Here is a 13,262-nt window from a genome sequence, read left to right as displayed (position 1 = left end):
CATTTTGTCTAATTTTCTATTTTTATTTCTATGTATTTGGTAGGTTGGTTACATTTCCTGACCTTGGAGAAGTGGCCTTTTGCAGGAGGCGTATTATGTGTCCCAGCAGCACACTCCCCTCTATTCACCAGACCTATATGCTCTAGGGGTGCCCCCATGTGAGATGCCTGGGTCCTTCTCTTATGGTAGGATGACTACTGTGAATGGTCTGGTAGGTGTGTCTGGCTTGGGTCTGGTTGGTTGCCAGGCTCTGCCTTGTGCAGAGAATGCTGGCCTCTGGGGCAGGATGGGTCACAAGGTGGCTGGCTACAGAGACCCAGTGGTTCCTGAGGGTAGTTCTGACCTACTGATTGGCAGACCTGGGTTCTAGGGTGAGTGGTTGTTGAGCCAGGGTCCTGGATCTCTATGTCAACTTGCTGATGTGTGGGGCCAGGGCCCAGGGTGTCCTGGTGCTAGTTCTTACCCATGAGTGGGTGGAGCCATGTCCTGGGATCTCTGGCTACAGGACCCTGGGGGCCCTAGTGCTGGTTTCAGTCCCCTGGTGCACTGGGTTGGTTCCTGCCATGGCTGGCTGCAGGGCCCAGGGTGTCCTAAAGTTGGTGTTGGCACACTGGTGGGTGGGGTCAGATCCACGGGTGCCTGTATAACTATGTAATATCTAAGTATGGGTGCAGACCATAACTAGACTTATTGTGGAGATAATTGTGAAATGTGTAGAACTGCTGAGTCACTATATTGTTTAACAGAACCTAACATAGTATTGAAAGTCAATTATATTTCAAAAACAAACAAATTCATAGAAAAAGAGTTCATATTTAGATTTGTTGTTACCAGAGGCAGGGGTGGATGAAAGCAGTCAAAAGGCACAAACATCCAGTTATAAGGTAAGTACTAAGGATGTAAGATACAACATGATAAATATAATTAACACTGCTGTATGTTATATATGAACATTAAGAGAGCAAATCCTATGAGTTCTCAACACAAGGAAAATATTTTTTTCTATTTCTTTAATTTTGTATCTATATGAGAAGTTGGGTGTTCACTAAATTTATTGTAATAATCACTTCATGATGTATATAGGTAAAATAATTATGCTGTATACCTTAAACTTATACAGTGCTGTATGGGAATTATATCTCAATAAAACTGGAAGAAAAAATAAAATTGGAAATACAGGAAAAGGGACTTCCCTGGTGGCTCAGTGGTTAAGAATACACCTGCCAATGCAGGGGACACGGGTTCAAGCCCTGGTCCGGGAAGATCACACATGCTGTGGAGCAACTAAGCCCACGTGCCGCAACAACTGAGCCTGCACTCTAGAGCCCGCAAGCCACAACTACTGAGCCTGTGTGCCACGACTACTGAAGCCCACACGCCTAGAGCCCGTGCTCCGCAACAAGAGAGGCCACTGCAACGAGAAGCCTGTGCATGGCCAAGAAGAGTAGCCCCCCTCACCGCAACCAGAGAAAAGCCCTCATGCAGCAACGAAGACCCAATGCAGCCAAAACTAAAATAAATAAACTAAAATAAATAAATTAAAAAAATACATAAATGTACGTTGTGTATAAGTTACATATTATGTTAATTATATGCTATAATATATATAAAAGAAATAAAATATTTTTGAATGTTGATGGGAATAATAAATAAGGTGGAGAGTAAAAAATGTTGGAAATAGAGAGATAAATTATTGGATTAATGTCTATAATATGTTAGAGAGGATTGGAACTAGCATCCACATAAAAATTTGAATATTACTTTCATGGTAATATATAGGTTCAGCTATGTTTGATGTAGATGTAGTAATAAGAATTTGTTACAGTTTTCTTTTGATTGTTTTTATTTTCTTAGTAAAGAGGAACCAGTTCACCAGCTGAGCTTTTTTAGAACAGAGGAGGTTTATGAACTTGAGGATAGAGGAAATGTATCTAAAACTGGTGAAGAAAATGAGTCAGGAAAATGTGGCATGAGTACTGCAAAACACAAAGAGCATTCATTAAGCTACGGGTCACAATTTTAAAGGAAGATCATTCAGAATGATTGTAGTTTTCCTCCAGCTAACTTCAGCTGTCTTGCAACATGTGTGGAATAGGTATTGAGGTTAATTAAACCATGACTGACATTTTGCTAGAAACAGTTCACAAAGCAAAAAAAGATCCAGGAGTATATATGTGATAGTGATTATAACAGACAATGAAATTTAAGCTGGGGAATAAAAGAAGTGAACAAGGTGGGTGATTTGGGCAAGGGAAAAGATGGTAGGATCCACAGATATTAAAATTACATCATTTTTATATATTTGATAGAGTATAAATGTTTTTCTTATAAGTAGATACACTATTAAATATGCATCCAAAATAATCTGGCTTCCAAGAATGAAGAACTTAGAAAGTTGAATAAGAAATTTTGTGGATTACAAAACAACAGCAATGATGCTGCTCCAAGATATAAATCATGACAATACATAGTAGCCAAGGAAGAGCCTCACTAAGAAGGTTTTATCCCCTCAGTAAACACAACTACTCAATAGATGGCTGAACAGAGTTATTACTGAAGATGTCTTTGTTTAATATATTTTATTTAAATTTATTATCTGTTAATCCATGAGTCAAAGCAATGAGGGCATTATAATAACTGTGTTAAAGTACCTTTCATGAAAATGTATCCAATTTTACAAATTAATTATTGTGTAACTAACATTTTTTTATGCACTTGTTTTTGCTTCATGCTTAAACTTGACAATGGAAGTCATCAAATGTATTATTTTTTTTGCAAGTTGTTTATTAGAATGTTTATTGAAATATTTTCAGATATACTGTGTCTACTTGTACAGCACTTCATTCAAATTTATTTCATTTTGTTTTTTGAATTTAGTTCCTGTTTTCCACTAGAATTTCACATAAATAAATCAAAATTACATTTAGCAGAAAATTTGTTATTTCTGTTAAGTCGATTAATATTCATTGAAATCTACATTTTTTTTGTAGCTACATTATTCTATATTTTCTTCAGTGGTAAATTTCTTCATAAGACAAAGTAAGTACCACATGAAGTCTGTAACAGAATATGGCATTTACAAGAAAAAATAATATATTTTCTGCTACAAAACCAAAGAAAAATCACTTTCAGTATGTAAATAATGTTTTTTTTCCCAGAACAATTATGGTAAAATTGTGAACTAATATCATATCATCCTACAAACAAGATGATAGTTTCTTTCAAGTGGATATACTTATATACATTTTAAAATAATAGTTCATTAATAACTGATGTTTTTTTTAAAAGAACAATGAAAGTTTTAGTTTTTAACTATTTCCCAGAATTTTCTCAAAAATGTTTTTTTTAAATTACATGTTGAACTTATGACTAGACTTCTTTGATAATTTTTATTTGAGGTGTGGGCTGGAAAAGAAATTTCTGAGAGTTGTAAATGATTGAAAACCCAACTCTGAGCAAGCTCAGAAGCATCCAGGAAGATTTCCAACATGCCTGATTATAATCTACGCCCTACGTATGTCAGATGAAGAATAGAAGTATCCATTTTGCCTATTGCCCAGCAGGGATCTATAATACTGCTCTCAGAACACTAGTAGGAAAAACTGCATTAGAAAGACCTTAAAAATGTCATTCAAATACAAAATCCTTCAGAAAAGCCCATTACCTCTGAAAAAAAAAAATGCAGGCATTAAAATCTACAGGTGCCAGGAGTATGCTCTTTAGCATTCCTCTCTACAACCAGAAACTGACATTGTTTTTCCAATGTAAAGACATTGCCAAAGTAATCTTAGCTTTTCTTATAATTGTTATATGGAAAAGCTATATAGAAGAAGGAAATTGCAAACACACTGACTCACTATATTATTAGAAAATTATGAATTGAAAAATTAGTAAATACATGAATTTTAAAAGGGCTTAGCATGGAAATAAAAACTGTATCTTAAAATATGTGATTATCTACTGAATCAATAGAAAGATTTATAGAATAGGGAAATAGAGTTTGAAGGGGATTTATTTTATCAATGATGGAACTGAAAAATACAACTTCCCTGAAGTCACAGAGAAGGTAAATGGCAAATCCAGAAATTGAAACAAAGAATCAGTGTTGCAACTACCACATAATTTCAATTCATTAAGCTCTGTTTTATACCAACTGGGAATACCAATGCTAACATGACTAGAAATCCATGAGTTAGACAAACTAATTCCTTTTATATATCTTATATATGTATTGGATATCAAGATCACATTAAGTTGACTGTGTGTATTTTTATGTGTGTGTGTGGGGGGGGGTTTGTGATGCAAGACACATAGTAATTTTAAAGGTAGTGGTTCTCTACAGGGTACAAACACAGGAGCAATTTCTGGGGCTTTTCAAAATATAACTCTCTAATCCCTGTCAAAGATACTGGATAAGAATATCTAGGAGCCAGGTGCAGTTAGAACTCTGGGAGAGAGGCTCAGGCATTTCCCAGGGAGTAAGGCTCAGTCAGGTACATGTGTATACAGCTCCTTATGTTATTCTGATGTACAACTTTGGTTCAGTACCACTCACCCCCTTCCCCGAATATTAACTCAAAGATTTAATTTCACAGCAAGGCAGAATATCAGGGTAACAAAGATTATTTAAGATCTTCTAATACAATGTCACATCAAATGAAAGGATTTTTTTTTTTTAGACATTGATGATCTTACAAATTGTGATAGAGAAGTTCATGGGACTGGACATTCTGTCATTTGGAATTTAATACATTCCATTATCTATAACCCCTGAGTCTTCGAAAGTTTCTGCATTTTTGTAACTTCCATCTACTATTTTATCATACTACTACCCACAGCAAGCAATCTGTCTAGTTCAACTGTACATGACTGTTTTTAAAATATTTGAACTGGAACTTTTATAATAATGTACAGATACCTGAAACACTACAGTCTCTCTTTCTTAACTCAGTAACTGTGGATTTGTTAGTCTCATTTTGTAATTTCTATTTAAAGAGAAAAAAGAAGTTGAAAATTTTAAGTTGTCTCCTGTAATACAAAGGTGTTGCCAATTACACCATTAAATATTTTTTAAAGTTTCTTTTTAAATCACAGTCGAAGCAATTTTCAGCCTAGAGCAAATTGAAATGAGATATTCTAATGAGAATAGATAGATATACTTTCCAAAATGCACCAATACAGAGGACTTTCAGAAGAACAAGTTGAACTGGGTCTGTGATAGCACAGAAAACTATGCCACAGCTATATGTGTAGCCTTGTAGAAGTCTACTTATATACTTAAAATTGATATTTTGCATATGAGTTTTCATGTATCAAAATTGCATATTCATAAATAAAATATTGCTAATTTTAAATATGCTTTGATTCCATCTCCTCTCCTAAATTGTATGCACTATGAGTCAGAAAACTTTTTTTACATTGCTATATTCTTTGTGCATAGTATAGCACATGTAAACACAAAAGCCCTCAATAAAATTTGTTGATGGTTGTTAAAAGAACTTGGGCAAATGATAAAGGAAACATTAGTGACATAAATTCCTGTCACTGTATAGATAATTTTACTGTTACATTTTATTAAATTTAATTTTTAAGAACTTGTATTTGCTTTAGAATGAAAAAAGGGGGAAATACAGAAAGGCTAATGTAATTTTCACAGTTTATATATAAAAATATCTAAGAATTTTTAGGAGAGATTTTCATATAATGTGAAAAGTTTATTCCATTATCCTCTGCCCTCCATTAAAAGTGGTTTAAATAAATCATTTAAAAACATGAACTTTCCTTAGGTCCAAAGCTGTACCTATGCAATAAAAAATAATATCTTAGAGCATAAAACAATATAATAATGAATGCAGTAATGTAATTATAAATATTTTTACACTAGGAATTTAATTTGTTATAAAATTTAAAACATATTTTATTCAGGTGCTTGTATCAAAGAACTGCCCATCTTTATTATTACTAGAAATTCCTTTTGTCTTGGTAGTTTATTCTGCAAGAACATCTGAAGTAAGTATTGTCCAGATCATAGTGCCTCAATTCATGGAGAAAAATGTTTACTACTTATATACAATTAAAATAGAAACACTCTGGTACAACTATGACTTCTGTATGTAAGTGCAAAGCTAAATGTTAAAGTAGACTATAATTTGTATTTTTTTAATCTTAAATTTCAGTTTAAATACATCTATTTATTCAAAGGAACAGAAAGCAAAAGACTTAGAGTACTAAAGTTAATGTTGAATCAGTAGGCTTGTTTTCTTTGACACAGAAAAACACATTTTTCAAATGAATGTAAAAGAACAGAAAGTCCTATTATTTTAATCACAAAGTTTGAGTTGATCTAAACTTAGACCATTACCAGCATTTCATATTTTACTTCAGCAAAATAGAAAAACATTGTTTTTGAAGTTAAATCACTACGCTTTAGTTATTGAGTTTATTGGCATCATTTTGAAAAGATTATTTGGTGTTAAGGATTGAAATTAAATGGGTTTTTGTTACTATGATTTGTGAACTTTCCTAAAAATGTAGCATATTTATTTACTGTAGGGAAGTGCTTGACCCCCCAAATAAAAGAAAGCATAACAGGGTCTGTCCTCAAAATTTTGTAGCTAAACTTTGTATCATGTTAATTCAAAGTATGTTTGAAATAAAAGCAGTGTTTTAAAAGCATGGTGTGTGTACCAGGAAAGGTGCACGTGCTAAGTTTAGGTATTATTTTTAAAACAAATTTTTTTTTTTTTGCGGTACGCGGGCCTCTCACTGCTGTGGCCTCTCCCGTTGCGGAGCACAGGCTCAGGACGCGCAGGCTCAGCGGCCATGGCTCACGGGCCCAGCCGCTCCGCAGCATGTGGGATCTTCCCGGACTGGGGCACGAACCCGTGTCCCCTGCATCGGCAGGCGGACTCTCAACCACTGCGCCACCAGGGAAGCCCCTAGAACAAATTTTATTTTATAGTTTTATATTTACCTTCATGTGCACTTTAAAATGTAACTGATATTTTTGGTTAGAATTAGAATGAAGAAAAAGCTAATTTAATTTAAAGAAAAAAAAATTAAGTGTATGAATATGGAAAGAAATGAAACTGATGGTCAAATGACTGAAGTCTGAGAAATTCTGCTTTAAAACAGTTACAAATTATTGCTATACAGTTCAAATACTTCTTATTCAATGTAGAGTGAGATTAATTTCTAGTGGAGGTAGGACTAAAATTTACTCTGTAGGACAAATATACCAGAAATAAAATAATTATAGATGCTGTATCTTAAGAGTAGATATATGACTCATGTGAGATGTCATCCACCAAACAATATTATAAGCACTTTAGAATTATTACATAAAACAGTCTATTCACATAGATGAGATTGGTTACTGTTATGTTTACATTTTTGTAAGAATTTTAGAGATAAAAATCACTTCCTGTAGATCTTTTACTTCCATTTACTCCCAAAATGACAAGCAACAAAATTTCTAAAAAATGTTCAAAATTAACCAATTTTATCATATGAATATGAAATCATATATTGAAAATTGATGAAGAACTGGCATTCTTAAGCAACCTGGCTTTGTGGGGCGTACAATTTCTTTTTATTCCTATCTTAATGACTTGTTTAGGTACTTCTTAGAATGTGGAAGTGTCTCTTCCAAATCAATATTTATTGCTACATAATATCAGAGGTGAAATAGGGCCCAAAAGGAAGCAAAAAAATGACCTACTTCCTACAAAGGAAAATTCTGGGGAGAGTGGGAGAAGATAGACCTGGGAGAGAGGGAAAAAGAAGATGATGATGTAATAACTCTGTGGTATTTCTAGTCTGATATTGTGTCTCACCGAGTAAAGACCAGGCTTTACCTCTCAGAGTAATCTGAAAGTCTATCCTTATGCAGGATAGGAAGTTACAGCCCTCATCTGTAGTATTTCCCTGCAATGATAGAGATTGACACATACAGTGATTAAGATGACACTCAAATGCAGATTCCCAACATTGTCAACTTCCAAGAGGAATGCAATATATAGTTACAAGATTTGGAATTTAGTATGGTAAGACAAGTTCATATATGAGTCATTGAAATGACATTGCTAGAGATTATATCATAGTAAACTTCTACATAAAGCTATGTCAAAGATGCAAAATCTACAACAACTGTAACAACATTCTATTGTTTTGTGGATGATATTATTCATACAATACATATGACTATGCTCATAATAGTTTTTATCTGGTTTCTTTGGGGCAGCAGTCGTTGTCACAGAATTAATATGATCATTGTCTCATTTTTAAAGTATCTAAAGACTAAATACCTCCAAGGAAAAGAGAAGATAACACTTTTAAGTTCAATCTGGGTCTAAGATATTGATCTGCATGCTCTCATTTCATCTTTAGAAACTTTTCCAGGGAGGTTTTATTATTACCCTAATATAGACGTGCAGAAACTGAAATCAGGCAGGAGAATTAACATGGTAAATGACACGTCAAAGTGACAAATTTGGGATTAAATTTTGACTTGAATGACACTTCATGCCTTCCCATACTAATTTAACAATACTCATAATTGTACATCTACTAATATTTATTGATCAATAAGAATGATAATAAGGGATCATTTAAGGAAAATGATTCAAAATAGATGACACAGGTTTATACCAGGGATTTCAAAACACTCTAGTCATACAATCTCACATAATCCTCAAATCAACCCTGTGAAAAAGCATGGTTTTATTTAGAAAATAAAGATTTTTAATGTAAAAAATTTAGATTGCTTAGTGTTTAAATTGCAAAACAATTTACAACTTTTGAGTCATAGCTGAATTAAACACATTCCATGATATTAGCTTTGGTTCTGTCTTAAACTTTATTGTGTGCATTTAACTATTATTACAGTTATGTATATAGCATCTATTAAATGAAGAGGTCAGGGCTTTCTAATTTTTATACACAAATGTATCTTAGGATGACTCCAAAAAAATAATGTGCTAAAATTGAGCTATCAATTTAATAAAATTTTTGATAACCCAAGTAAATTGATATTTTAATGAAAAATTATCAAGTTATCACTAAAATAAATTGCCCATATTTTTTCAATAAATGTATAATTAAAAGTTAGTGAGGTAAAACTGTAAATTTTTTTAAAAAGTAAAATGAACAAAATATCTTAAAATAACAATGGATATTACAAAAATATTTCTAAAGCAAGTGTATACTGTATTTTTCTTACATATTACATGTATTTTTTTAATTTTTCAGGAGAGTTTTTTAAATTACATATATTATTTTAAATGTAGGGAAGATGCATTAAAGTAGATTATAGAGAAAATAGTTATGAGTTTAAAAGAGTTCTGTTTTTAAGCACTATACTTTTTGTTGTTGTTTCTGAAGGATATATTATGCAAAGATACTTTACACTACACCATTAACATGCATAGTCCAATAGTGCTACAGAACTATAGCTGCAGAAAATATCTACATGTGACTACATTAATTGAGACCCCTTTCTTTGAAAATCTACAATGATGAACATATTTGCTAAATATATTTTCCTATTTTTGGATGGAGTTATTAGTTTGAAGTATATTATTGATGATATTTCACTATGACCTACACAATTATCATTTTCATTGATAGTAATGAAAAGTTTTGATTGTTTTATTCTGTGATTTCCAAGCCCCTATCAAGGTGCCAAGGTGCCAAGTAATTTGTCAAGAGTATTTTTCTGTTGAAAGGATAAGTTGTTCAATTTCATTTGACTTAGAGCTTGAGAACTGCTTTCCAATGTATGGATGACTTGGAGAGCATCCATATAACACCAACTGATGAGTTTATTAAAGTACTCCTAGGTCCTGTGCTTGACATACTAAATTAACCTCAGAAAGTGGGATTCTAGAGTCTGCATTTTAACAGGCTCTCCAAGTGATTCTTAAGGCAAATACAATCTCATGTTACTTTTCATGACAAGAGAGATATAATCACAATATACTCTATGGTAATGTTTAATCAGACTTTAGTTATCAGACTTTATGGAGTCTATTAACAATTTGAGTTTACTCAAAATAATAGAAACAAGATAAATTATGCTTCAGTATTTATGCAATATGATAAAGAAACAAAGTTTATTGAATATTTACAATATCCTAAAGACTTTCATATGCATTTTACAATGTACTCTTCATCTAATACTAATAAGTGAAATAAGTATTGTTATCCATATTTTAAAGATGAAGAAACTCATATTAAAAAGACTTCACATAGTATTGCCAAAGCTGAAGCAACATAAATGGCTGAGCTGAGATTCAAAACTACATGTGACTTACTTCAAGGCTCAGCTCAACTCTTCCATTTTTGAATTTCGGCTGTTGAAGAAACTAGGAATGTTAGGAGAAAGGAGGCTTACCATCCAGGAAATAAGGCAGTGTTGTTAAAATAATTTTGGAGAAAAGTCAGGATAGGAAGTGAGTAGTCTTAATTTGTATATCTACTGGATAATAGTTGTGTTTGGAAAAACAAAAGTGTATTAGGGCTTCTATAATGGTTTTGTGACAAAGCAAAAGAAAAACAAAAAGATGTGTGCTTTAATAAACATAATCCTTAGCAAACAAAAACTAGGTGATTATTTTTTCACAACTGTTATCAAGGAAATTTCTGTATGTAGTTTTGGTGGCTTGGGGCATAGAATAAAATATCATGGTCTTCTGGTTACTTGATAACTTTTTATTGATAAAATAACTGAATATAATGTACCTCTCATTATTGGTATGAACATAAGGAAACATCCATTAAATGAAGAGTAAAAGCTATGTTTGAGAAGAGAACTTTCAGGAAATATATAGTACAAAAAAATAATTAAAGTATGAGTTAGGAATATGAACGTATAATTAATAAGGGTGCCTAAATATGAAAATCATTATTCTTGAGTGATTTTGTCCAAAGAAAAGTACTAAACTGACAATGAAAACAGTTATCTACAGTTATATATATATATATCTATTTTTTTTGGACAATTTTAAAGAAGTTTATGGAGATATAACTCCTTTCCAGATTTGGCAATGCACCATAGTAGTTAAAAAAATATGAAAGCAAACTCTATGTCATTTTTCTCGGTTGCCAGAAGAATGCCAATGTCATTCACATTTTATAAATTTGATTTTCAACTTTCATATATAAAACAAGTATATCAAAATACTGTAACTATTGCCAAAAGAAATATGCTCTTAAAAATGCCATCATGAGGAGGAAATGGGGCTAAGAAGGGTGATATGCAGGAATACATTATTTCAAATGATAAATAGTAAATGGCCAGGGAGAAGCCTCTTTTGTCAATTTATGGAGTTAGCATGTTGTTAAAATTACATGATGAGTTGGAGGGATAGAAAGCATATTTTGAATAAACTGATTTCAAATTTTACTGCTATCAATGTTGGTAAGTCAAAGGTACTTATATTTTAGAAATAATTTTCTTCAACAGATATTGATTTGAACAAATGAAAGAGGTTTTAAAAGGTTGCTCTTTAACACTGAGAAAGAAAAGAGATCTATGTGTTTAATCCGATAATTTTTACATGTGTGAAAATGCCAATTCCATCATATTATTAATCCACTGCCTTTTTCTTTCTGTTTCAGTTTGGTTTATACTTGGGGCCTTATATAGTTACAAAAAATAACGATAATGAAAATCTATGGAGTGCAGTGAAATATATGATAATGTTTACTTGATTTCTTAGGAACTTGAATGTATTTGATGAAAAGTCACCAATTTACATGAGAGTGACATTTACCAAAATGCTGTATTTTGTTGTTTGTACTTATTGGTCTTTATCAGGTTATAGATTGTATAAAGGCAGAAACCTACTGTCCTACTGCATAAAGATAATACTAAAGAGTTAAGAGTTAAACGACAGCCAGAATTTTGTGAATTTAAATTATTTTCATTTTCACAGCACAAGGTGGAGGAATTGAAATTGCAATAAGATATTTTATAGATACAGTTTATACCAAAAGTTTGCATGTAGGCAAACTTAAGAAACAATATTAAAAACCTAAGATTTTTGGCTCAATGAAAAACAACTTTAAATATTACAATTTGACTTTTTTCTCCTCTGAATTTATTTTTAGGCTAACTGTGGTAGAGTCACCTTTTTAAGAATTAAACCATTTATTGCATTCCTACAAGTTACTTGATAAATTGGAGTCCAATGTGATATTTAATTATATGCAAAACACTGAAAATATTGGTTTTGCCCAAAAGTTCCTTAAGATGGTATGGAAAAACCTGAACGAACTTTTTGGCCAATCCAATACAATAGTTTTGAAAAACACTATATATTAAATTGCTGTTACCTTATCGCCTTCAGAAAAAGTGATGCCATCCACTGCTCTTTTCCACGTGATTTCTGGAATAGGCTCCCCTTCTGCTTCACATATTAGTGTGACTTGACCATTCTCATATGTAGTCTCATTTTTAAGCTGTATTATGTGAGGCTGTACTGTAAAAAATATATACATTACTCAATCTGTATTGGAGGAAAATATTACTTTTCATGGTGACAATTTAAGTACCCTTTAGCATACTATGGAATTACTAACTTTGAGCAGATCTAGTGTCATGCTTTGCTTTATAAGAGCGCCAGGAGAGTTGCAAATTGTAGGAGAAAAAACTAGAAAATAATGCTATTGATTATGATTACAAAAATAATTTTAAGTGGTTTAGAAACCAACATAAAAAAGTATAATTCCTTCCAAGATTTTGTCAATTAAAAGCCACTTTATTATTTTTTCCTCAAGCTAAAAAATAAAATTTTCCTCTTGTAAAGTCACATGAGCACTTCTGTGTGTATGTCTGTGTATGACATCTGCTTATGTAGTGATTATCTCTTAAACTTTAAAAACAAAAACCAAAGAAGAAAAATAATGATTGTATTCTGAATATATAGTAAGTGTAATTATGTGCAATGTTTAAAATATTTATCAAGTAAATATATATACATACTATTTACCTTTATTATTCTAGCTGATTTATTTTGACCTCAGACTACCTTAATATTATTCCATACTGTAGATAATTGTTTCTTTACAGTTATGACTTCTATAAAAACCAAAACATCATGTCTAGTAATTTAAATTATATTAATATTAAAAGTTACATCCCTCCACAAATTTACATATACCAAAAAGTTTTAAGTTTTTAAATTCTGTATTATTGGCATTTCTTAAGTTTTTATTTGTTTGAACCTAAAAGTGATAAAAGCCAGCACTTACTATTTCAG

General features: G+C 32.0%; 1 protein-coding gene across 2 annotated transcripts in view; it reads right to left on the bottom strand.

The window, feature by feature from the left end:
• The window catches only part of NCAM2 (neural cell adhesion molecule 2), a 489,746-nt gene that overhangs the window by 148,073 nt on the left and 328,411 nt on the right, over nt 1-13,262 (bottom strand). For both annotated transcript variants that reach the window (XM_033418066.2, XM_004264467.3), the window contains exon 8: nt 12,337-12,482. In XM_033418066.2, coding sequence (XP_033273957.1) covers nt 12,337-12,482 — 146 coding nt within the window. The remainder of the gene's footprint in view (nt 1-12,336; nt 12,483-13,262) is intronic.

This window comes from Orcinus orca, chromosome 5 (genome assembly GCF_937001465.1).
Source record: "Orcinus orca chromosome 5, mOrcOrc1.1, whole genome shotgun sequence".
NCBI lineage: Eukaryota > Metazoa > Chordata > Mammalia > Artiodactyla > Delphinidae > Orcinus > Orcinus orca.
Note: the sequence above shows the minus strand (reverse complement) of the source record. Positions and strands in the feature narration are given on the sequence as shown.